Source organism: Podarcis pityusensis (assembly GCF_964106645.2).
Source record: "Podarcis pityusensis genome assembly, chromosome: 9".
In the NCBI taxonomy this organism is placed as follows: Eukaryota; Metazoa; Chordata; class Lepidosauria; order Squamata; family Lacertidae; genus Podarcis; species Podarcis pityusensis.
In genome coordinates this window covers 53,027,319-53,052,762 of record NC_138034.1, presented here as the reverse complement: position 1 = coordinate 53,052,762, position 25,444 = coordinate 53,027,319, and the positions used below count along the sequence as shown (strand labels likewise).

Below are 25,444 nucleotides of genomic sequence, written 5' to 3'. Positions count from 1 at the left end.
AGAAAATGGGCACAATCAAGTTAAAATTAAGCATTTTTAAGAACCATTGGTTTCAATGGGAAAGTTAGCTTATGTTTACATTTTCACATTTCAAATAATGGGATATAACAGTGCAGTCCTAATGGGACATAACAGTACAATATACACATCTACTCAGAAGCAAGCACCGTTAAATTCAATGGCACTTACATCCAAGTAAGTGAGAACACATTTCTTAGAATTATTACCTCTGTAAACATCCTATACTTTTTTTTGTCAATAGCTTGCTTGTTTCTTGTGATGTTTATTTGGGTGTTTGAACACAAAAAGTCTGAATAACTAAATGCAATAGCAACAACAAGAATAGTAATCACTGTTTAATCATGGTAGAAGAATTGAAGCATTATTCACAAGTGATATTAAGAATACCTTTCTTCACCTCTAAACTTTGAGAGTCTAAAGTATCATTGCCGTTAATGCAAGAGTGTAAGTGGAAGAAAAACACATTTTGAAATTTGCAGAGCAATCCTATATCTGCCCACTCAGAAGTAAGCCCCATTCATTTCAATAGGACTTACTCCCAGGTGAACATGTCCAGGATTTTAGCTTCTTATGTATGCTGTGATTACTGTTGTTTGTTCCTTTGGTTTATAGAGAAAAGAAACTATAATGCAGTATTGGCTTCCCTTATGAAATACCTTTTCATTTATTTCAAGATAAGATCTGTGGAAGTGTTGATTCACCAGATCAGTCAGCACAACAGGAGGAACAAGAGTCACAAAAATGAATGGCACCATTGAAAGTTACTCACTACTGCTGCCCAATAATTTTGTTATTCTATAATAACTGGTTTTGGTTTACTTCAAATATTAGAAACTGGGGAGAAATACTTAGGCAGAAAAGGCTCATTGTGGAATAGAATCTACTCCCAAACTGTAAAATAACATTATTAATTTTTTATACATTTTAATTGATATTTCCATTTATACAGGAGTCTATAATTTAAGATCATGTCATATGTTTCACTGAACATAACAATTTGCTTGGGGAGGGGGGTTTGTACCATATAACAATGTCAGAACATTAATAACTTAAATGACACAGACAGAAATTTCCCCCACCATTTTTCACAGTTATGATTAAACTCCAGAGAGCTTTCCAATTTCCTTTTCTTAAAACACTGTTCATATAATATAGAATGCAGCAGTTTTTCTACACATGGTGAAACACTAAAAGCCCTTGTTATGTCTAACAGAATATTACATCAGCTTTTTGTCATGAATGGTGGACAGCACAGTTGAAGCAAAAATAAGGGAAAATATTACTTGGTATTGTACAGTCTCAAAGCAGGGAAGTTGAGAATATTTTGCATTAGCTGGGGAGGGTGGAGATTTTGCCCCCACCCAGGTTTTTATTTTTTATTTTTGGACAGCTCACATATGTGTTATGGTTGTAGTTATAGGCATGTATGATTTTTCTATGTAGAACAGCAGTTCTTAATTGGTTCCGCTAGTTCTTCTAATTGTTTAGTTAAAACTACCAAACTGATACGATTGAGAATACTATGTTAACACAGTTATAACATCAAGTTTACACACTTGTTTCTTTGAAGTACTAGGAACGTTTACACATTTTATTTGGCTTTGTAAGGACTGAAATCTTACAGATAATACAATCTACTTTTCCTTGTAGAAAATATGGCTCTTTTCAGCTATTTCTCTGAGGTTGTCCTTTTATCTGCAGCTGACTGAAGAACCAGGTGTCTTTTTAAGCGACCAAAGATGCTACAGTATATTTTTCTACAGATTTCATTTTTTTAAAAAATTAAGAATAGTTCTCTCTGGACATTAGAGTTAATTTGTTGCAGCACAATTACTGCATTTAGGCTTGCAATCCCTTCCCATTTAAAACCCGCAGTGTGATGACGCCAAGCGTATGCCTTTTACGGTAGTATCTCCGAGTGACCAGATGAGGGCACTTTAAACATCTTTGCATTGCTTGTGAGGCAAATGCAGAAGCACAGTGTTACCTAAAGTCACATATAATCCTGTAGAACACTATTAAGGTTGCAGATATCTATTCTTCAAAGTTCATAAAAATATAAAATATGTACCATACCACAGGGTTGTTTTTTCCTGAAGTTTCCATCCAACACTAACAACACCCTCTCTAAAGATATTTAGTTTTCCCATTTGTCTTTGCACCTGTCACTCCAATTGCATTTACTGACTGCTGTAACTTCAGGGCTGTTCTGTGTTTATAGCAGCTGCTGTTCTCGTCTGCCCATGATGGCTCATTGCTTGCTCATGGTTCTTGGGATTTTGGATTTATGTGCTAGGAGCAGAACCGGACATTTTGCATGTGTCTCCTCAAAAATAATAATACTATTAAAAATCACAATTTTTCTTTCATGAAAATGACTTTGCAGATCATGTGGTGGGAACCATCATGGGCAGCGCTAGAATCAAAATGGAAGCTGCCACGATCAGGATATTTTAAAGTACCATTTCCTGTTCCAAAGACCAGTCCACCATAATGTTTTGCATTCGCAAGATGGCTTTTGGAACAATTCCTGTGGTGGATGTGTGAACACAGGGCCAGCTCAATATACTCTGCTGCCTGAGCTGAATCAGAAAATGGTACCCCCAGGAATTGGAATTTGTTAATGGTCCTGGGTTGGCGGAGGGATAGGCAATGTTAGGTTCATGGAGGCAGGATCAGCTGCCCCTCCCAGCTTGCCAGAGCCTGCTGCCTTGAGGCAACTGCCTCACCTCGCCTCATGGGCCCTGTGTGCATAGGGAAGCGTCACATCAGAATCTATTCAGCTTCTCGAAAGAGACTGCATGAAATGGATCTGTCTGTAGGGTGGCCGTTTGCACAGCACCAAAAAAGAAGAAATCACCGTCCCCCCTGCCCCCCGCCAAAAAACAAACAAGAGGGCACAGTTAGCATAAAATTTGCATGTTCTTTTTATAACGATAGATGCCAATTTGGAAAGAATAGCTGAAATTTAAAGAGAAATATAATACTTCTCACTCTAGTGAGAATGGCAGTCCGTTGCCTGAGGGCTGGCTGTGGTTGGGCAACCTCAAGACTCCTTCTTTCCCTTGTTATGGTTCTTACTCTTTAACCTGTGCTTGATGAGTCCCTGGAATTGACTTTGGGCAAGTGATGTTGGTGATATATTCCCAACAAAATGCACCCACAGCAATCACACTCGGAGCCATCCTGTGCGAGAATTAGACTTCAGAAAAATAAATTATATACTGTACTATGACTCTCAAACGCTTCTCACCAGTATTTTGTAGGGCACGTTGAGGACTGGCCTACTCTGCCTTTTCTTAGCTCCTTGATTCCTTTTCCCTGCTCTCCTTTATTACTAGCCCCAAGCATATTTAATTATAACTGACTGTATATTAAACTGCTCTTCTATACACATTGCTTTTGACCAGATGATACACTGGAACACATTCTCTCTGATACTGCATCTCAACAGTATTTAATTCTCAAATCAATATCTCATACCAGGTCTTCTCACAGCATAATACACAGTACTAAAAACAAAACAGAAACCCAACCAATTCCTCTCCATTTATTACTTCAATTGAGCTTAAATGGCTGTCTATAGCAGGCACTCAAGATTAACCTTTCATTTTCACATTGAAGCTTTTAAGGTTCAACTCTTTCAAGGAGATAACTTTTAACTTTGCAAAAATCTGGTATTGTTGGGGGTCAGAGCTCAGTGGGAGAGAAGGTACTTTGCATGCAGAAAATGGCAGGTTTGATCCTGGGACTCTTTGAGTTTTTATTTTTATTTTTTAATGGCTGTCAGGTTGCAGAACATCTGCCTGAGACCTTGCAAAGCAGCTGCCAGTCAGAGGTGACTCTATGGGGCTAGATGCAGCTCTGACAGGTCAAAGTCCTATGTTCATATGACACAGATTGTGTGTTTCCTCTGCTCAAATCTTGTTCAAGTTTTGTATTTTAAAAACAACACGTTAGAAAGTATATATAAATAATTAGTTTGCTTTTTAAAAATAAAAGTCATCTATGCTCAGGGAAACCATTTCTTTTAACATTTTATTTTGCAAAATCATTATCATCTTTTGCTTTCCCCCCCTTCTTAAAAAAAAGTGTGGTTGGTTTTTTTTAAGAGCAGTAAGATGTCTAAGAAGGAAGATGTCTTACAGCAGCCTTTTGAGATGCAAGATCATTCAGTGAGTCCTCACCATGACAGGATCATAAACTTACTGGTTTTGAACAAACTTAGCTGTCCCTTAGCTGCTGAGTTTTAGTTGCACCATATATAAATGTTTCCTTCTTGTGCCATTTCTGTCCCCCCCTCCTCTCTTTCTCTCTCTCCCTCTTTGTGTTTGCCATTTTGTGGATGACCTGAGCAGCTGCTTCCTTCTCTCTCTCCTTTCTAGCTTTACTCGGCCTTCCTTGTTTTTCTGGTGCTGCTAACATATGCGTCAAAGAAGAAATGGCAGAAGAGCACAAAGTAGCTGAGGTACATAAGAGAACACCAGATGACGTTGGAAATGTGTGAGTGACACTGGCCTTGTTGCATCCAGGCGAAGACCAGGTAGTTGATGATGCAGCCCACGAACATCTGTGTGATCTGCGATAGTGTGATAAACATGGCAAACTTCCGGGACACTCTGAAGCCAGCAGCCCGCAAGGCGTAGTAAGTGTACATGAGTGCATGCACTCCATAGTTCATGGTCATAAACCAGCCACCACCAGCTACCATGTCCTTGTATGAGTACCAAGAGTAAAGCAGTACAGTAATATGGTGGTACCAATGGAGGAAGATAAGCTTCTGTTTCCTAAGAACAATAAATATTGTATCTCCTGGGGGGAGGAAAAAACATAAGAAAAATGTTAGAACCCTGAAGCGTACTTGTGAATTAGGTGGCACTCCTAGCCATGGAGATCATCTGGCCCTCTAATAACAAAGATGCAACCAGGACTACCCCCAAACTATGTACCTGCCCATTTAGACATTTACCTGCCCATCCAAAACAGGCAACTTATCTTCCAGACATGGAAACCACAAAACTTCAATCTTCCCAGGGTTCAAACTCAGTTTATTGGCCCTTACCCAGTCCATTAAGGCCCTGGTCCAGAATTTGCACAGCCTCTTCTGATTCAGATGTTATAGAGCAGGGATGTCCAACTTCCAAGAGACTGTGATCTACTCCCACTAAAAAAACCTGGCAGTGATCTACCCATTGTATTGACCAAAGTTGTTGAGCTTTCTTGACGATCAACCAGGATAGACCAGGGACGCCCTGTGATTGACCGGTAGATCGCGATCGACCTGTTGGACATCCCTGTTATAGAGAAATTGAGCTGTGTGTCGCCAACATGCTAATGGCACCATGCTCCAAAAATTCTAATGGCCACTCCTAGTAGCTTCAGATGTTAAGCAACATTTGAGACCAAAGGGTGCCCTGCAGAACCCCATAGCACAAGAGTACTTGCCCAATGTTATTTTCTTGGGTAGGAATGGAACTAACGTAATACAATATCTCTGATACCTCTCCTATTCAATTGATCCAGGATGACACCATGGTGAATGGTACAAAAGATGCTGAGAGATTAAGTAAGCATGGCAGGGTTGCAATCTCCCACTACCTCTCCTGATTCAGGTCATCCAGTGGGGTGAGCAAAGTCAATTCAGTCCCATAACCTGGCCTAAACCCAGACTGAAGTGGTTCTATTGTAGATCATCCGTGTCATCCAGGAACATTTGCAGTTGATTATACTGTCAAAACTATGTAAGGTCATTTAGGAATTTTTTGTCCAATTTAGTTGCAAAGATCAATTTTTCAATGAGATTGATGCTGCAATTCTACTCTCACTAACCTGGGAGTCAGTCCCATTGAACTCAAATGGGACTTTTCAGTTGACATGTATAGGATTGCAGTGATAGAATCGAAAGTCAGCTTATGACTGGGTTTGCACGAAATTTAAGCAAAGGTAGACATTTCACAGAAAATATTATTGAGAAAAAAACTAAAATACATTTTTGAAATAACCTATTATCTTTCTAAGCATGGATAATGGCTATTTATCTTGTATTAGCCTGAGGAAAATGGAAGTTAAATATAGATGAAGAAAATGCATATCAATCCAAGCCCTAATTATACTATGGTCTCTGAAGTCATTACATTTAGTCAGGTCAATAGGTTCCAACACAAATTAACTTTACATTTAGGGAGAAGAAAAGTACTGTGCAAATGAAAAATATTGTGCAACTGGAATCAAATCCCTGAATTTTGCCTATAGAGAGACAAATTGCTTTCTGAACAATGTACGACTTTAGAAAGAGCGTAAGACAGAAAATCTCCCCACAACTCAGTTCTTAACACACTACTTAGAAGATTAGATCTATTCAAAGAGACGCTCCCCAGCTAAAATGGCACAGCTCTCTCATAGACTGAAACATCACAGCGTCCAGTTGGGATGTTCTTATTGAAATTGCCTCTATGGGAAAACTCTATCAATATCTAAACATATCTCTTTAGATATGTTTAGAGAGGAAAAGATTGCAAGTAAACAATGCCCTATCAAACTTAGTTATTCCATGATTCTTTCTAAGATCATTTTGTATATTGTGAGGGAGGTTGGTGTGGTACTAATGCCCCAGCAGAGCCAAACTGGCACCCCCACTAATGTGTGTGCAATGTGCCAACGTTCTCACTGCCTCACCCCTCTGGTAAGCTGCAGAGACACTGGTTCCAGGAGGCCAGTAACATCGCTGCCCTGCCCTGCAGCTGCCCCTGCTTCAAAACTCAAACGAAAGAATACTAGTAAGGGATATGAACCAGTGTCTTCATTACCTGTAACCCAACTCCATATATATTTATTGCAAAGAGGAAGGGGGTGAACTGGTGGTGCTTAGGATGGTAACCTAAATCAGCAGTAAAGCTGATTAGTAAATCAGTGTTCATATTTCGCCAGGTCATTTTGTGACCAAGTGAAGATGCCTGGGCACCAGGATGGCACCTGACATCTCCACCATCTGAAGACATCTCCACTATCTGGAGGTGCATGTCTGGGGATCCTTAGATCTTGACTGTTTTCACACACTAATAGCACAGCCTGTGGAATTATATCCGTTATATTTTATCTGCACAATCAGAATGAATTTCAGGAACCAAAAAGTCGTATTGAAAAAATACAACTTTCAAGTGGTCTGGCCCCCAAATGGCAACTAGACATTCCATTTTGGCAACTATAATGCTGGTTTAAGGAAATATTTAGTGCCTAGCTTATATATACACGAGTTTCTAACACTGCCCCATTTCCATAAGCAACTGCAGGACTCACAATAGGTTTTCACACATTCCCAGTGCTTTTTTTCTGGGGGGACGCAGGGGTATGCATACCCCTAAACATTTTGTGAATCTAAGTTTGGCTTCTTTGGGGGGGGAGTATTTCAGTATGAGTAGGAAAATGAGAGTACCCCTAAACGTGTGGTTTTTTTTAGAAAAAAGCACTGGACATTCTCAACAGCAGTCTGAAGGGTACAAAGTGGTACCATTCTAAATGATGTGGAGCAGGTCTGGCTCTGGCCAGTGCTTAGATGAAAGACTACTTGGGAAACACAGGTTCCCTTGGTCCCCAAGAGGAGAGTAAGGCAGGATACACAATAAAGTTAATATTGTGTATCTCCTTCTAGCTGATGCTGAAAATCAGCAATGCACTGAAACAGCATATTCTTAATAGTCATCATTGTTTTGTTGGGTCGGAAGCCTTGTGAGGTTTCCTGAGAAACAAGCTGTGGAATGTCTGCCAAATCACGGCTTCCTATTTCCAATTAGAATCTGCCTAAGAAACTTTAGGATAAGCAAACATAGATGTGCAAATGGCTTTGCTACTTACAAGCTTTTTAAAACTACTCGTGAGGAAACTGCTTAGACACATCTTCATAAACTAAGTGATGAAGGGAGACTAGGTCTGGACATTATTTCTAGGTGAGGAATTTGTTAGACCATCCTGTTGGCAGGCATATGAGCAGGCAGTTAAATATATGACTGATTTCCGTATTATTGTTTTTTCCTGTTCTGTTGGCCCTTGAGAAGTTTGACCCTTGAGAAGACTGTGTTGGTTATATACAATATTTTGATAGGAGTAGAAGTACTTCAGAATGAACAATATACGACCGTATCTGTGTTAGGGAGACTCTGCGCCACCAATGGGTTAAGGTTTTTTGGCTGCATTGGCCATTCACTGGGTTGGTGAATGGTCACTTTGTGTGGTTGCTAAAATGCTACTTTCTTGCTCTTGGAAGATAGTTGAGGAACAGCAGCAAATATAGAACCCATGAGCCTTAATAATCCAAACAGTATGAGTTAAGGACAACTATTCCATCTGGAATTTTGAGAGTCTTATCTGTATTTGTTGTTTTTTTCACAAATGTGACCCACAATGACTTAACTATATTACAATTTTGCTCCACTGAGGAAAACTCATTTGAGACCACAAATACAAGTGGTTGTACAGTGATTAATATATTGACTGAATGCAAAATTTTAAAGGCATTTTTCGAGCACTATTAATAAGCAGTCAAACAAGCACCTTTTTCAAGCACATCAAGGTGATTTACAAATATATAGCATAAAACAAGAGAACTGCTAAGGAACAATCCTGTCACACCTTTGTCCTTTTGCTCCAAATGTACCCCATGAAGTGAAAAAGGAGAGAAGGCACTCACCTAGTTCTGGTGCTTTGCTTAGCACAAATGCATAAGCCCAGAATTTGCTGACAGGTCCATTGTAAAAACTCTGGTCACAAACTGACTGCTTCAGTCCTTTGGTCATCAAAATGTACACCATATAAGCACCCGTTCGAACAGCACCAAATATACTTCATGACCATAAAGGGAAAACAAAGAGCAGTTGGTTATCATCAGAAAGTAGAAGATAAAATCCTTAGAGAGCCCAGATATAGTTACTGAGTGCAAGAAGCAGGAAGTACCTTCATTGTGCCTATCCTGACCTCCATTTAAGAACATGAGACGAGTCCTGCTGGATCCGGTCAAAGGTCCAGTAACTTGTTCTTATAGCAGCCAACCAGATGCTCATGGGAATACTCGAATAAAAAGTTCCCACAGAAGAATTTAGTTAAGGATGCTGCTATTCAACACATTTATTGGAAACACATTCCTTTGATTTTGTTGGACTCCAACTTCCATCAGTCCCAGCCAGCATGGACAGTGGTTATTCTCCAACATAGAGCTTATCATGTAGATAGCTCAGCTGGTAGAGCATGGGACTCTTAATCTCAGGGTCCTGGGTGAAATATTCCTGCATTGCAGGCGGTTGGACTAGATGACCCTTGTGACACCCTTCTATGAATCTATGTGGGAGTTCAAGGCTACCCCTTTACAGACAATGTACACTTCCTCCATGTCTCCTTTGTGAGAGATACTGCTTCTAGTTGGGAGGATGATTGGCGAGTCAATAGAGTTTAGCGCAGGGGCCTTCCAGTTGTTGCTGGACTCTTAACTCCCATCAGTGCCAGTCAACAATGGCCAGTGGTTCAAGATGATGGAAGTTGGAGTCTAACAACATCTGGATGTCCATAGGCTTCCTATCCGTGCCTTAGAGCAACAGAACTCTTGAAATAAATATGCAGCACCATATCCTCTCCATAGCATTTCACATCTAGTTTCTAAGTAACCCCCTAGAATGAATCAATACTGAATTTCATTGCTACAGAAGTCTTTGCTTTTGCAAGATTCCTTTATTTTGAAATTACTCATCCGCTCAAATACATTTGTGGGTAAATTCAGCATTTACAAATAAATATATCAAAGCTTCCATAATTATGCCAAAGTCTGCTGAAGGGCTTGCGGAGACTGGGGCATAACCAATAAAATTTTTTATTAAGGAAATATCTTAGTTCCGCCACATTCACAGTTAACAAGACTGGACAGCTTCTGGATTTTATATGCAAAGGCAATACTCACTTTTTAGCTAAAACTCTGTTTGGCAAGAGATCTCATTGGAATTAAGGAAGCCACTTAATAATCTTTAGGATGGCACAGGAGGGATTCATAAGCATGGTATAACACTGAAATAATCCTTAATGAATACTTCAGGGATGTAGCCCTGTGAAGTTACTGGGGTCAGCGGGAGAGGGCTAGGCTCCAAACAGAATCTGAAAATACTGCAGTAATCTGGAGATTTGAACAGTAATCCGAAAAGGCAGAATACCTGTTTCTAGAGGATACTCTTTAAGGTTCTTACAAGATCAAAGGTATCCAGTTGTTATAGCAACTAGAATACTTAGCCCTGAAAAGTATGTATCTATGTGCCTGTTGAAAATTATCCTGAGCAAACAATGAAAAAAGTAAGAAAGCCGTGAGGCAAATGAATGAACTCAAATGAGGCTAAACTATAAAATAGTTTAAGCAGATTATAAATGGCATGGAAAGTTTCGGATGGCTGGAAGGAAAAGCTGAGTTCTAATACAATTATAATAAATCGGTGAAAAGAAAAGGTCTTCAATAGGAGGATCTAAGCTGTTTTAAACTGGGGTTTTTTTCAATTTTGTATTTCAAATTGTGGCTAAATAAATAAATAAATAATAAAGGGAGGGAATTTCAAAGTGCCACCTCATTAAATCTCTGATTCTTATACCAAACACATGGAACAGTATCTGCAGGAGGCGCTGCACTGCACAGCAAAGCAATCCATTGGGTATCTATGTTATATATAATTTTTTTGGTATCCTGGTCCCAAGATGTGTAGGGTTTTGTATACCAGTGCCATCACCGTGAACTTAGCCTACAGCTAACTGGCACACCAGGGTACTGTGGGAAATTAAAATGGCAGTTCCCAGACCATTATTATTATTATTATTATTATTATTATTAGTTAGTTGCTTTATCTTGCACAAGGCAACCCAAAGCAACTTACAACCAAACAAATCCCACATAGATATGTTGTTAAAACCAAGAGGAAAGAGAAAAACATCCCACCCACTTCTAAAAGGCCACAGATATTTAAAGGCCAACAGCCTGGCTATAGAGGAATGCTTTAGCTTATATTAAAGATGGGGGACTAGATCAGGCATCAGCGGTGGTAACAAAAATGGCTGCATGCTGATGTCAGGCCTGATTGAAAGTTACACTGTTCTTTTAAATCATACTTTATTGCAACAGCCATTAGGTTCCATGCAGAAAGCACACTTTTTCAGGATGTGAAATCTAGACTCTTGCCACATGGGGGTGCTTTCACCATGTGGGAAACATGTTTGCATGCCTTTCATTTATTTCCATCCAGCCTTTTCAACGCCTGTTCCTGGTGCAGGTACCAACTGAATGCCGAAGTTTGCAATGTTAGGGCAGCTGGCAGTAGCACAATGCAATTTTCTCGCTCATACACTTTGCCTAGCCTTGTGGTTGTTGTCTTCCTTCCTGTCGCAATGCTTGTAGTGTGCTGGAGAAAGCGGTTAAGAAACCGGCAGTAATTAAAGCAGCCTTCCCCCACCAAGGCCAGATTTAGGGCTGTTAAGGTAGTTCCTTCACACAGGCCGCTGAACTGAGGGGGCGCAGAATGGAAGGCGAGAGGGAGTGAGCTCACTGCCTGGACCTCCTACCTCCTGTCTGTACTTTTGATGTCAAAATTCCCCAACCGCAGAGGCTGCTGGGTTACAGAATTAGCTTTTCTAAGAACTGACAGCTTCTATAGTAGCTGGTTTGTGTTGCCTTGCTACTAAGGACTAACTAAGCAGAGGTCAAGTGGCGGGTAAATCACGACTGAACTCGTGTCAAGTGGGTCTGTGACCTGGGTCCAAGTCACAGGAAGGCATGAAAAAATGGGGAAATGGAGGGGGGATTTTATCCTTGCTCAAGGTGCCATATGACCAAAGACTGCCCTGGCCCCAACCTGGTGCCCTTTATCCCGTGAACCGCCTTGAACCTGTGGGTGTAGGAGGGCATATAAATTTAATAAATAATAATAATGATGTAGTTAAACTGCATCTCTCACCATCACTGGCCATTGGCCATGGTGTCCAGGACTGAGGGGAGTGGTTGGCTAAAACATATGGAGGATATCAGTTTGGGGTAGGCTGCATTACAGGATATTGATTAAGGGGCATTCTTGTCATATTCCTCTACTTACCTGAAGACTGCCAGGCACAGAGACCAGAGCACTAGTGGTTTCCTCAGTTCAAATTTTGCTCGTTTGTTCATTAGATGTCGACCACCAAATATAAAGGCAGCATAAAGAGCTGAAAACAGGAAAGATTTTTTCCTGGGGGAAAAAACACAAAACCCACAATCACCAAAAGATATTCAGTGAGCTTTTTAGCTGCATCATCATCATCATCATCATCATCATTATAATAATAATAATAATAAAATAATAATTTATTTATACCCTGCCCATCTGGCTGGGCTTCCCCAGCTACTCTGGGTGGCTTCCAACAAAATATTAAAATACAGTAATGCATCAAACATTAAAAGCCTCCCTAAACAGGGCTGCCTTCAGATGTCTTCTAAAAGTCTGGTAGTTCTTGTTCTCTTTGACATCTGCTGGGAGGGCGTTCCACAGGGCAGGTGCCACTACCGAGAAGGCCCTCTGCCTGGTTCCCTGTAACTTGGCTTCTCACAGTTAGGGAACTGCCAGAAGGCCCTCGGCGCTAGACCTCAGTGTCCGGGTAGAACGATGGGGGTGGAGACACTCCTTCACATTTACAGATCATCAAGGTTGCAACCCCAGATCCCTATATCTGTAAGACCTATTAAACTCAATGGGACTTATTAATGATTGCCCTGTTGGTTGGGGAAACACATTTGGTTTGGAACAAGTTAGTAGAGATGTTTCACACAATACATTCTTTTGTCCCTGAAAGCAGGTATATTCCTGGGTCATGCTGATAAACTTTGACCAGTTTGCCGCCAGAGCATTAACCACAGATTTCCTGTCTAGACTCAAGAAGCATTCACAATGTTCTCAGTCTGTAAAACAAACAAACCGCATAGTTTCTTGGTCTGAGTTAGTTATATATTTATTTCAACAATTTATATGCTGCTTCACATCACAATCTGTTGAATAAGGGTACAAAAAGATACAACAGAGATCTCTACATCAGAACCTGACCAATGTTTCTCATGCACAATAGAAATACATCATGACTTGATAAATCACATGCAGATAAATCTGCCTGTTTTAGTTGCAGAAGGGTTTTTCTTTTTTTAATAAAAAAAATTATCCAGATCACACAGGCTGTACAAGTGTGCCTCAGGAGCTGCATGTAACCAACAGGCCATATGTTGTCCAAATCTGCTCTGCTGAGTTATTTTCCATCAAAGATTTGCAGTCATCATACACAGCCTGAACCAAAATCTAGTGAAAGCAATTCACCAACACAAAGGCCAACCCACAACCCAAAATTTAATGGATTTAAGTTTATTTATTTATATATTGCATTTATATGCCACCCTTCTGCCAAGTCAACCCAAGGCAGTTTACAATTTAAAATACATTAGAATAAACAAAATATATTCTCTCCCAAGCTTCAGGAGCTGGCGGCTATTAGCTCCCTGCCCTGCTCTTCTTCACTCCTGCCTTCCCTCAGGGCACTGCAGCTAGCAGAGTGACATCTCAAAAGTTCCTGTCACATGTTTCTAAAGCAGCATATATCATGCCGATTCAGGAAGAAAAGCCAAGCCCAGCTTTTACCCTCCAGGAAAACAGGTTTGTAACCTGAACACAGCTAGACACAGTGTTTTGTGAACTGCCCTGAGACCTCCAGGTATAGAGAGGTATATAAATTCAAATAATAATAATAATAATAATAATAATAATAATAATAATAATACAGTCATACCTTGGGATGAATATGCTTCAGGTTGAGCGTTTTTTGGGTTGCACTCCGCGGCGACCCAGAAGTAATGGAATGCATTACTTCTGGGTTTCACCACTCATGCAGACACTCAAAATGATGTCACGCACATGCGCGGAAGCGGTGAAACACAACCCGCGCGTGCACAGATGCACAGTCACGTGTTACGTTCACTTCAGGATGCGAATGGGGCTCCAGAACGGATCCTGTTCACATCCAGAGGTACCACTGTAATAGCTAGGGCTGGAGGAAGAGGGGTAACTTCTGCCTGAAACCCTGGAAAGCTACTGCTAGGCAGTGTAGGCTAGGGATCTTTTCAGCCCAAGGGTCAATCTTCCTGGGACCACATACCAGTGATGGGCAGGACCAGAGCAAAAGTAAGTGAAGCAATGGATGTTGATTTTACCTTTCTATAGCAGACTAGTTTCTACACAAACACCCCTCTCTATCCTCCCTCCAGGCAAGCAAGGACACATTCCAGCCAGGCAAAAACTCTCAAGGAGGGAATGAAGGAGAGCAGCAGATGTGCCTAAAGAGGGAGGGTGGCCTGGAGAAAGCCTCAAGGGCCAGATAGACAGGACTGAAGGGCCACACTGGCCACCAGCCCTGAGATTCTCCTCCTCTAGTATGGATAATACTGATTAAGATGGGCCAACTCTCTGGCTCAATATAACACAGCTTCCTGTGTTCAAATGCTTTATCACTGAGCTACCATCCTTCCCCAGCTGCTTTTCTGCCAGTGGGATGTGGGAGGTACGAGTCCCCCCCCCCCATATTTCCCCCTCTACATTTGAGAAAAAACACCATCTTGTCCAGCATAGTCCTAATTAGCCCCTCACAGAGCTACATTTCCCAGAGTGCCCTGGGAAGAGGGATTGATTGTTAAGCCACTCTAGAAGCTGGGGTTGGGGAACTGGGTGCAGAGTTGGGGAGGCTTGTTCCAGATCCCACTTTCCTCTCAACCTGCTATCAACCTGAAGTTCATTCTCCCTCACCATTCTGGCCGAACCATTCCTGTCAAAATAAATAAAATCACCTTGTTGGAATCTTTGCCACAAACCAATTCCAAATTTCTTAATAAATATTGTAGTATCACCATTGAAAAAGCCACTCTAGGAGCTGTTGCTCTGCAAGAGGAATAGGGGTCTACAACTCTTGGCACCCTTGACAAACTACAGTTCCCGGACTTCCGGGGGCGGCGCGAACGACAATGGCGGTCCTCTTCTGAACGGGAGAGGAGGCTCCGCAGGCAACGGGTCGTCCGCTACGGCGAAGCGGAGACCCACATCGGAAAACCCCAGGCGGCAAGAGCCTGGGGTCTTGAGGCTCGGTGGGCGCCTAGAGCGACCCTCCAAGTGCAGAAGGAACCCCGTAAGGGGCTCCGGAGCACGGAGGGGGGTTGCGGCGCTGTGAGCTGTTTCGCAGCCTGAGGAGCGAAGCCGCGCTGCTGCTGTCGGTGAGCGCTGATCCCTTTTCCTGCCAAATTACGGATCCGGACGAAAAAGCAACTAATTTGTGAGTAAAAGACTGAATCACTTGGAATTTGAGATTTTAAAAGGGAAATTTAAATTGGCTTGAACTTGGCTGTGAGCGGAGAGACGTGGAAGCAGGAAGTCCGTCTTCCGCAGCCATTGAACTTGAAAAAAAGCAATCAGCTGGAGGAGTGGAGGCTGAAAAGAAAGAGACTTTAAATTTTACAGATCTAAGCATCTATTTGAACTTGCATTTTAAAGTAAAGACTTCAAGTTAAAGATTTGGGATCTTTATTTGTACTTGACTTTCCTCCTCTTATTGGATTACAAATTTAAAGGTGAAACCCAGAGTCAGGAGCTGCCTGAGTACTAAGGGAGCTGTCAGTACTGCAGATTTGGATACAACATATTGGAACTGGAAACAATCTGAGGGTATTGATACCTTTTAAATTTGAAACATTCTTTTTGGAAATAAATAAGCACTGTCTGCAACAAGGTAACCATTTATAAACTCTGCTAAGTATTTGTATCTGAAGGTTCTTGGACATTAATTTAGACTCTGAAAGATAGATCAAGCTCCCTCTAGAGGACTGGATTATAACAGTGATTTTACATACACTTTTTACTTTCGATTCCCTTGCTGTTTGCTTGCTCTGGACCTTTCCATTCCCATGGGAACAACTCAGTGTGACCTTGACTGATAGATAACGTTGGAATGAGTGGCACAAGAAAAAGAGGGAGAGCTAAACAAACAACTTTAACAACTCTAACCTCAGCCTTACAGACACGCAGATCATCTGTGCCTGCTTTGCCCTCAGAAGTGGAGGGTGAGGGCGAAGCGGAGCAGTTACAATTGGAAGATATGGCCTCAGGAGCATCTGCCTCTATACTAGATAAAATCTTTGAAAAATTGGAAGCTTTGGACAAGAAAGCAGATGCCCAATCAGCAAAGATTGATAAAAATACAGAATGTTTAAACAAATTAACCACACAAGTGACACAGAATGCACAAGCAATTGGACAGCTAACTGAGGCCTCAGCAGAAAATCGGAAATTGACTGAGGACACTAGACAAAGATTTGAAAATTTAGAGCAAGAGGTAAGACCACTCACTAAACAAGTTGGGGAACACCAGATTTATCTCTCGATGATAGAACTGCGAAATCGTGAGAATAACTTAAGGATTAGATCACTACAAGAGGCAGAAGAAGGAAATCTAACTGAGTTTTTGACTAAAGAATTCTCCAAGTTCTGGAACTTGGAAGAAAAGGACTTTAAAATTGTGTCAGCTTTCAGACTTGGAAGATTCATAAAGAAGGAGAGGCCCAGAGACTGTTTGATAACATTGAGATCAAAGGAGGAAAGGGATAAGATTCTGGGATTACACTTTGTAAAATCACTGGAGGTGTTGGACAGAAGAATTGAAATTTATAAAGATATCCCAAGATTACTGCTTGACCTCAGAACCGCCTATTCTGAACTTGTTAAACTACTAAGGAGCAACGCAATTCCATTTAGGTGGGAATTTCCTCAAGGATTATCTTTTACCTTTAGAGGGAGAAAGGTTAAAGTTAGAACACTGGAGGAGAGAGACAAATTCCTGTCTACACACGGAGAGGACCTTCAAAAAAGAATTGAACTACCTGCTGGGCCTGAGGCAACGCCAACACCAACATCAGCACCTGTGGAACCTGAAGTTCTTGAGAAGATACCACCCCTTGAAAAATAACCAGATAATTCAGGATGTCTCTGCAACTGTTGAGCTGGAATATTAATGGCTGTAACATTCCGGAAAAAAGGAAGAAAATATTTCATATATTAAAAAAAGAACAATTGAACATTATTTGTTTACAAGAAACACATGTGACGAGGCTCCACAGAAAAGTGTTAATAAATAAAAGATTGGGCCAGGAATTTGCATCTTCGGACAAAGTTAAGAAGAGAGGCGTAGTGATATATGCAAAAGAGAGCCTGTCACCTAAATTCCTATTTAAAGATGAACATGGAAGAATTTTGGCCATTGAGATACAACATCAAGGAGAGAAAATGCTGATATTAGGAATTTATGCACCAAATGAAGGGAAATCGGAATTTTACAAGAAGTTGCAGGAGACAATGCTGGATTATCTAGACTACAACAACATCATAATGATGGGAGATATGAACGGGGTCGTATCAACTAACATGGACAAGTCACAAAGTCAAAATGTTACAAAAGACGGCAGACTACCTAAAACCTTTTTTGAAATGACTGACAATATGGACTTGATTGACATTTGGAGGACAAAGAACCCACTAGGAAGAGAGGGAACATTCTTTTCTGAAGCCCAACTGACCTGGACAAGAATCGACCAAATATGGATTTCTAGAGGCCTGGCACCTAAGGTCAGAAAAGTGGAAATCTGCCCAAAGACCTGCTCCGACCACAATGCAGTAAAGATGGATATGACACTATTACCAACTGGATCCTTTAGATGGAAGATGAATGACAATTTGTTTAGAGATCAGGAAATTACCAAGAAGGCCCAAAAAGTTTTGAAGGATTATTTTGAGATAAACATGAATAATATGGTGGAAAAAAGAATAATCTGGGACGCAAGTAAAGCTGTAATGAGGGGATTCTTGATACAACAGAATGCAGTGAAGAAAAGAACACAAAATGAGAAAAAAGATAAGATCTTGGATAAAATAAAAGAACTAGAGAAGAAACTAAGAGTGAATCCGAAGTCACAGCCAACTCTGAGAGAAATTAAACTTTATCAAACACAATATTCCAAATTGATAAATCAGGAAATTGAATGGAAGGTTAAATTAATGAAACAAAAAACGTTTGAGTCGGCGAATAAATGTGGAAAACTGCTAGCTTGGCAGTTGAAGAGAAGACAAAGATTAAATACTGTTACAAACTTAGAGGTTGATGGAAAAAATATCCAGAATCCAGTGGACATTAGAAAGTGTTTCCAGAGATATTTCAAAAAATTATATACCCAAGGGCCGCAAGATGACGTTGAGATTAAACAATTTTTGGCAAAAAACGGATTATCTAAATTGTCACAAGAAAATAGGACAATCCTGAATTCTAAAATAACACGACAGGAGATCGAACAAGCTATCCAGAACATGCAACTTGGCAAATCTCCAGGACCAGATGGGCTGACCTCCAAGTACTATAAGACATTGAAAGACTACTTGATACAACCTTTGATGGAGGTCAGCAATGAAATTATGGAGGGGAGGAGGGCACCGGAGTCGTGGAAGGAAGCGTTTATCACATTAATACCAAAGTCGGAAGCTGAAAAGACACAACTTAAGAACTACCGTCCCATCTCTCTCTTAAATGTGGATTACAAAATATTTGCAGACATTTTGGCAAATAGATTTAAAAAAGTTTTAAATGAAGTAATTCATAAGGACCAGGCTGGCTTTCTCCCAGGAAGACATCTGTTTGCTAATACAAGGAACATTATTGACATTTTGGAACTTTTGCAAACAGATATAAATACAAAAGCAGTTTTAATTTTTATAGATGCGGAGAAGGCCTTTGACAATATCTCCTGGAAATTTATGATGGGAAATTTAAAAGAGATGGGAGTGGGACGGGGTTTTGAGAATGGGATTGAGGCGATATATTCAGAACAGAAAGCTAAACTGATAGTTAATAATGTGGTTACGGAAGAGTTTAAAATTGAAAAAGGGACACGACAAGGTTGCCCTATTTCCCCGCTGTTATTTATTTCGGTTCTGGAAGTGCTATTGAACATGATTAGAAGGGACCGGTTGGTGGAAGGAATTCAGGTCGGTCAGAAACAATATAAATTAAAAGCTTTTGCAGATGACCTGGTTTTGACCTTGCAGAAGCCAGAGCCCAGTACGAAAAGAGCATTACAACTGATTAATGATTTTGGTCGGGTGGCTGGATTTAAATTAAATAAACAGAAAACTAAGGTTTTGGGGAAAAACTTGACTAATACAGAGTCAGAACGGTTTCAGAATGAGATGGAACTTAATGTGGTAAAAAAAGTAAAATACCTAGGGGTAAACATAACAGTAAAAAATCTAAGTCTATTTAAGGATAATTATGAAAAATGTTGGACAGAAATTAAGAGAGACTTAGATAGTTGGTCAAAATTGAAACTTTCTTTGTTAGGCCGAATTGCTGCTATCAAGATGAATGTATTGCCAAGGATGTTGTTCTTATTTCAAACACTTCAGGTTTTGGACAAAACGGAGTGCTTTCAGAAGTGGCAGAGAGATATTTCCAAATTTGTCTGGCAGGGCAAAAAGCCCAGAATTAAGTTTAAGATATTAACCGATGCAAAACAAAGAGGGGGCTTTGCCCTGCCAGACTTAAAGTTGTATTACGAAGCCGCAGCGTTTTGCTGGCTAAAAGACTGGCTACTTCTTGAAGACACTGATGTGTTGGATTTGGAAGGGTTTAACAATACCTTTGGATGGCATGCATATTTATGGTATGACAAGGTTAAAGCAAACAAGGCCTTTAAGAACCATATTGTCAGAAAATCATTGTTTAATGTCTGGTCAAAATATAAAGACTTGCTGGAAAATAAAACACCAAGGTGGCTTTCACCTTTGGAAGCCAAGGCCCGAAAAAGACCCAATATGGAGGCTAAATGGCCAAAATATTGGGAAATACTAGAAAAGGATGGAGACAAATGGAAATTGCAGAGTCTAGAGAAAATGAAAGACAAAGTGCGAGATTGGTTACACTACGCTCAGATCAAAGAAGTTTTCAAAAATGATAAGAAATTAGGGTTCCAGGTGGAGAAATCGAAACTAGAAACAGAATTGTTAGAACCAAAGATTAAGGTACTTTCAAGGATGTATAACTTGCTGTTGAAATGGAATACACAAGACGAAACGGTTAAATCGGCTATGATAAGGTGGGCACAGGACATTGGGCATAATATCATGTTTGAGGACTGGGAGAGGTTGTGGAGTAATGGATTGAAATTTACTGCATGTAACGCCCTGAAAGAAAATGTAATGAAAATGATTTATAGATGGTATATGACCCCAGTCAAACTTGCTAAAATTTACCACCTGTCTGATAATAAGTGTTGGAAATGTAAAGAGTGTGAGGGAACGTTCTTCCACCTCTGGTGGACTTGCCCTAAAGTGAAGGCGTTCTGGGAAATGATTTATAATGAACTGAAAAAGGTATTTAAATATACCTTCACTAAGAAACCAGAGGCTTTCCTTTTGGGTATTGTCGGCCAAGGGGTGGCAAAGAAGGACCAGACATTTTTTATGTATGCAACAACAGCAGCAAGGATACTTCTCGCAAAACACTGGAAAACTCAAGATCTACCCACACTGGAAGAATGGCAGATACAACTGATAGACTACATGGAACTGGCTGAAATGACCGGCAGAATCCGTGACCTGGGAGAAGAGAGGATTGAGGAGGATTGGAAGAAATTTAAGAACTATTTACAAAAACATTGTAATTTGAGTGAATGCTAAATAAGATGCTAGACTAAAACAACTGAGCACCACTAAATTTAGAAGTTTTTTAAGAAATTAAGTAAGACTGTGAAAATTTAGCTCCTTTTGAGAATTATATGATTATGAAATATAGAAGGGATATAAGATTTTAAATAAGATGATAAACTGCTGACAAAATGTTTTAACGATGAAAATGGGAGCGGGAGATGTGAGGAAGTCCAAAGAAAATGTGAAAATATGTTAAGATCGATGTTACATTGTTTATTATGTCTATTTTTATTGTAAAATTTAATAAATTGCTTTAAAAAAAAAAAAAAAAAAGACAAACTACAGTTCCCAGAATTCCTTGGGGGAAGCCAGGGCTATCTAAGTGCTATAAGGGTGCTTCAGACATATGGTAAGGCCATGGCCAAGGGCTAATTTGTAGTTCAAACTCAAAGCAAAGAATTGGGGGGGGGGGTTTGGCGTGAAGAGACAAGATGGGATGGTGTCTGACATTTCAGGCTGCTGCCTTTCTCTTTTGACTGCACCCAGGGAAGGATTACTTCCCACACAGCTGGCTCTCTGCTGGTCTGTTTTCTCTTAGCCCCATGAGGTACCTCTTGTGTCTTCCTTTGCAAGATGGTAGGCTATTGGTGGGTGCCACAACACTGAGGTTTAGCCGATCCTTACATTTCCCCAGGGAAGCCAATTAAAAGCAGTCAGATTTGTTTATAGCCAATCAATGGCATCCTCTGGGCCCATGGGCAGAGTAAAACTACCTACAGCTCATATTTAAAATCTAAAACTACAGGACAGACTCAAATCCTTTCATGTAGCTAAACAGCTCTTTGGCTCTTTACCTCTGTTGTGAATGTATATCAAGCCGAATAAAATTACAAAACCATTTCTTCCCTGTTGAAATAGAACTTACATCAGTGCAAGATAATAGACTGGAGAAACCTGACCTCTCTCCCAGTTCTTTGATTTTTTTTTATAGGCACAATGTAGTTATTTAACAGAAAATGGCACCCAAATTACCCCTATTACTTTGTGTTCAAGCTGTATTAAGTAGGTCAGCATCTATAATTATATCTTAGGTCACTTCACAACTTTTTAATTAGCTCCTTATTTCTGACTTTTAAAGGTCATACATTCTACATTATCTGCCTGTCTACATTATCTACAGAAGGCGTTATTGCTGGGGATCAGTAAAATGAATGTTTTGCTTCCCTGGCAAGATATTTAAACAGCAGACCCTACAAATGGGCCATAGAGGCCTAAAATCTGTGGGGAAATGACATTATGGAACAAAGGAGTGATGGCGTTCAAAGGAGCAAAAGAAACACAAAGAGTTATGGTGAATACAGAAGACCACATCAAAGTGTGGGAGTCTAGTGGCTGGTAATCCAGTCATCCATACTGTCATTCACAGGTGAGGAGAGCAGGAAAAGACAGCAACCAATAGAAGAATAATACATGGGATGTTAGAATGATGTTGGATTGAAGTTAAGTGGTTTTTAGCAGCAATGTTATAAAGGAATATGTAAAAATGGATTGTTAACAGGTGATAATCTGAAGTTATAATATATTAAGATAAAAGATTAAGATAAAATCTTAAGGGAAAGGATTTGCTGAATTAACTAATTTGAACTGGAATACAAAAAAGGGAGGTGTGAGGAGGTCAGGGAAACAAGCAAATGAAAGATAAGATATGGAAAGACTGATCTGTTTTTTAACTGTTTTTATCTTGTATTTTCATTTTCTATTTTCCCCCCTCTTTTTTTTTTCTTTTTTCTATTATTTTCTATTATTTTTGTAATATGTTGAAACTTTAATAAATATCTTAAAAAAAAATAAATAGAAGAATAATACATGGGGTAGCAGAGCCTGAAATTCCATTTGGTTCAGGTGTAAATCTTGTGCGTGAATTGGGCAGGCTGAGAGAAGCATGCAAAACTCTACCCTGGCATCATCCTCAATGAGCAGTGGGAGCTTGCAGATGCTCCCACATATCTGGATAGCTCAGCTGGTTAGAGCATGGTGCTGATATCTCAAAGGTTATAGGTTTGAGCCCTGTATGAGACAACTGCATATTCCTGCATTGTACGATTTAGAACCCCAGTTATGCAGGGCATTAAATCATGCAGGGAACTTCTATGAGTAGAGGAGACTTCTCACTCCCTACAGGGAACATCCCCACTTGTCTCTACTCAACCTGCTTGTGTGTAAGGATTACGTGCAAACAGAACACCCAAGTAGAGTTGAAGAGCATCAGGGAATTGTGGTACAAAACCAATCCATCAGAAAGACTGATTTTTCTGAGTCATGAACCTGAGTAAAAAAGCAAGAGGAAAAAGAATGGCCTAAAATGAAAGAGGGGGTCTGAAAGCATGGGGGGGGGGAAGGGTGATACTACAGTACAGTGGTACCTCGGGTTACATATGCTTCAGGTTACAGACTCTGCTACCCTAGAAATAGTGCTTCAGGTTAAGAACTTTGCTTCAGGATAAAAACAGAAATCGGGCTCCGGCGGCACAGTGGCAGCAGGAGGCCCCATTAGCTAAAGTGGTGCTTCAGGTTAAGAACAGTTTCAGGTTAAGTACAGACCTCCGGAATGAATTAAGTACTTAACCCGAGGTACCACTGTACAGATAAAGGTAAGGTCTTTATGCTGTGCCATCAGTGTGCGTTCATGGAGTACAAAATCACAGATCCCTGCCCTCTTACAAACTAACATGTGACACAAGCGAAACAACAGATGGAAGGGAGGGGATACAGCAGCAATGTCTCATTTATATTCTTTGTAAAGTACTGAGAAAATTTATGGACCCACCACTCTACTAATCTCATAAAACAGTCTTCCCCAAAACCCCACCAGTTGATGTTGGATTCCAGCTCCCATCGGCCCCAGCCAATATGGTCAATGGTAAGGGATGATGGGAATTGTAGTCCAGCTATTATCTAGAGGCCACCAGGTTGGAGAAGGATGTCATAAAATTATAGCTCTGGTACCAAAAACACTAGACCAGGCACTGGCTGTGGTCAGTGTCATGCTAAACCATTGTTTAGCATTACATGCACAAGCATGAGTGAGCCAGGATGAGGCTTTAAAGATATTTATTTCCATTTTCTCTGAATCTTGGTTTCTTCTGTTATCCAGAGCAGGGATTGCAGTTTATAACAAAATCTGATTAGTTTAAGAAGCCAGGCTCATCGCTGATACTGACCTTAAAGAGCAAATGAATGGAAAGCAAAAATGTATGGAAATGTGTCATCGTTTATGGGAATGTGCCAGAGATGTACCATTTTCTTCCCTGAAATAAAATATTTGGCTACCACATGCTAAATAATGTGTTTCTGTGGACTACCAACATTGGTTTATATTTTCTATTCAAGTATATTTTGTTTGAATGAACAGATGGTTCCAGCCGCATAACAGATACATAGAAATATTTTTACATTATATTTGGAAGATTGTGGGTTGCTTCAAATATAAGCATCTAATAGTTGATGTGAATCTCCATTGAACTCAAGTAAGGGAATTCCAGGCTCAGCCCATCTGAGCTGTATATATTAGAAACCACATAACATCCATTGTGATGGCTTCCCTTTGAAATCCCTTCTGTACCTTTCTCCACAGTGGACTGACAACACAGCAACGGATTGTAACAGACAGCAAAGCCATCTCATTTACCTCCCTGCTCCATCCACAGATTGATTAGCTCATAGTGAGCTGGACAACATCAGACAAATGCTTGGAGCTGGCTGTGCTCCAGTAGTCTTGGATCAAAGACCTGTCTTCTCTGTAACAGGGGGAAATCCAGCTGTGCATATTTTCTGTGGTCAAAATGGGACCTTGTGTATTTTGGTTCTGTGGTCCTTGAGAGGTGGACACCTACGGAAAAGGACTGCAGAGCCAGAAGGAGGGCACCTATGGTCCAACAGAACAAACATTGGGGGAAGGCTCCCAGGAAGGCAGGGAAAGATTAAACAGGCAAAGGGGGTTGGAGGATCTTGGGCAGGGCCCAGTAACCTGGCTATAAAAGCCCTGACCCCACCCAAGGGGAGAGAGAGAGGGAAGAGGAGAAAAGAGGATTGAAAAGAGGCAGCAGAGGAATAAGAGAAACAGGAATTCCAGATCTGGGGGAGGTGTTGAAGGCAGAGGCCCTACTAGCAAAGTCCACTTTTGGAGCCTCAAAGTCCTCCACTATTCTGAGGGCTGCTGAAAATTCCTACTACGGATTTATTACATTTATGTCCCCTCCTTTCCTCCAATGGTCTCAAGCGTCAGGGACTGGCTGGATGAGGAGTTGTGGAAGTCGCTTGACCAAGAGACCTCCAGGGAAAGCACAGAAGGGGAGGGTTTGGATCCTGACTCCTGGTGGTGGGAAACCAACCACACCCCAGAAGAGGGGAAGAGCTGGGAAGTACTGGAGGCTGGGAGCTTGAAGGATGATGAAGAGGAGGAAACAGGCAGGTGCCCCAGCACAGGGAATCAGACTAGGCAGTTCTACCACAAAGCCACCCTGACAGCTTCTCTGCTGACAGTCTGCAAGCCCCGCCCCCCCCACTCCCAGAACAAGGTGTCTATTGCATGTTAAAGAGCAGAGAGCCAGGCAGAAACAGAGAGGGTCTCTTGGGGCTGGCCGTAGGCAGAGGGAGGGGCCTGACACAGA

The 25,444-nt window shown here is 40.8% G+C and overlaps 1 protein-coding gene across 1 annotated transcript in view; it reads right to left on the bottom strand.

Annotated features, from left to right (window-relative positions):
• Positions 1-343: 343 nt before the first annotated feature.
• The window catches only part of ELOVL6 (ELOVL fatty acid elongase 6), an 82,549-nt gene continuing 57,448 nt past the window's right edge, over positions 344-25,444 (bottom strand). Inside the window, exons 2-4 of the mRNA XM_081020412.1 lie at positions 12,123-12,254; positions 8,705-8,856; positions 344-4,833 (exon numbers count right to left, since the gene is read on the bottom strand). Of these exons, the coding sequence (XP_080876538.1) occupies positions 4,409-4,833; positions 8,705-8,856; positions 12,123-12,254 (709 nt within the window). The 3' untranslated portion in view covers positions 344-4,408. The remainder of the gene's footprint in view (positions 4,834-8,704; positions 8,857-12,122; positions 12,255-25,444) is intronic.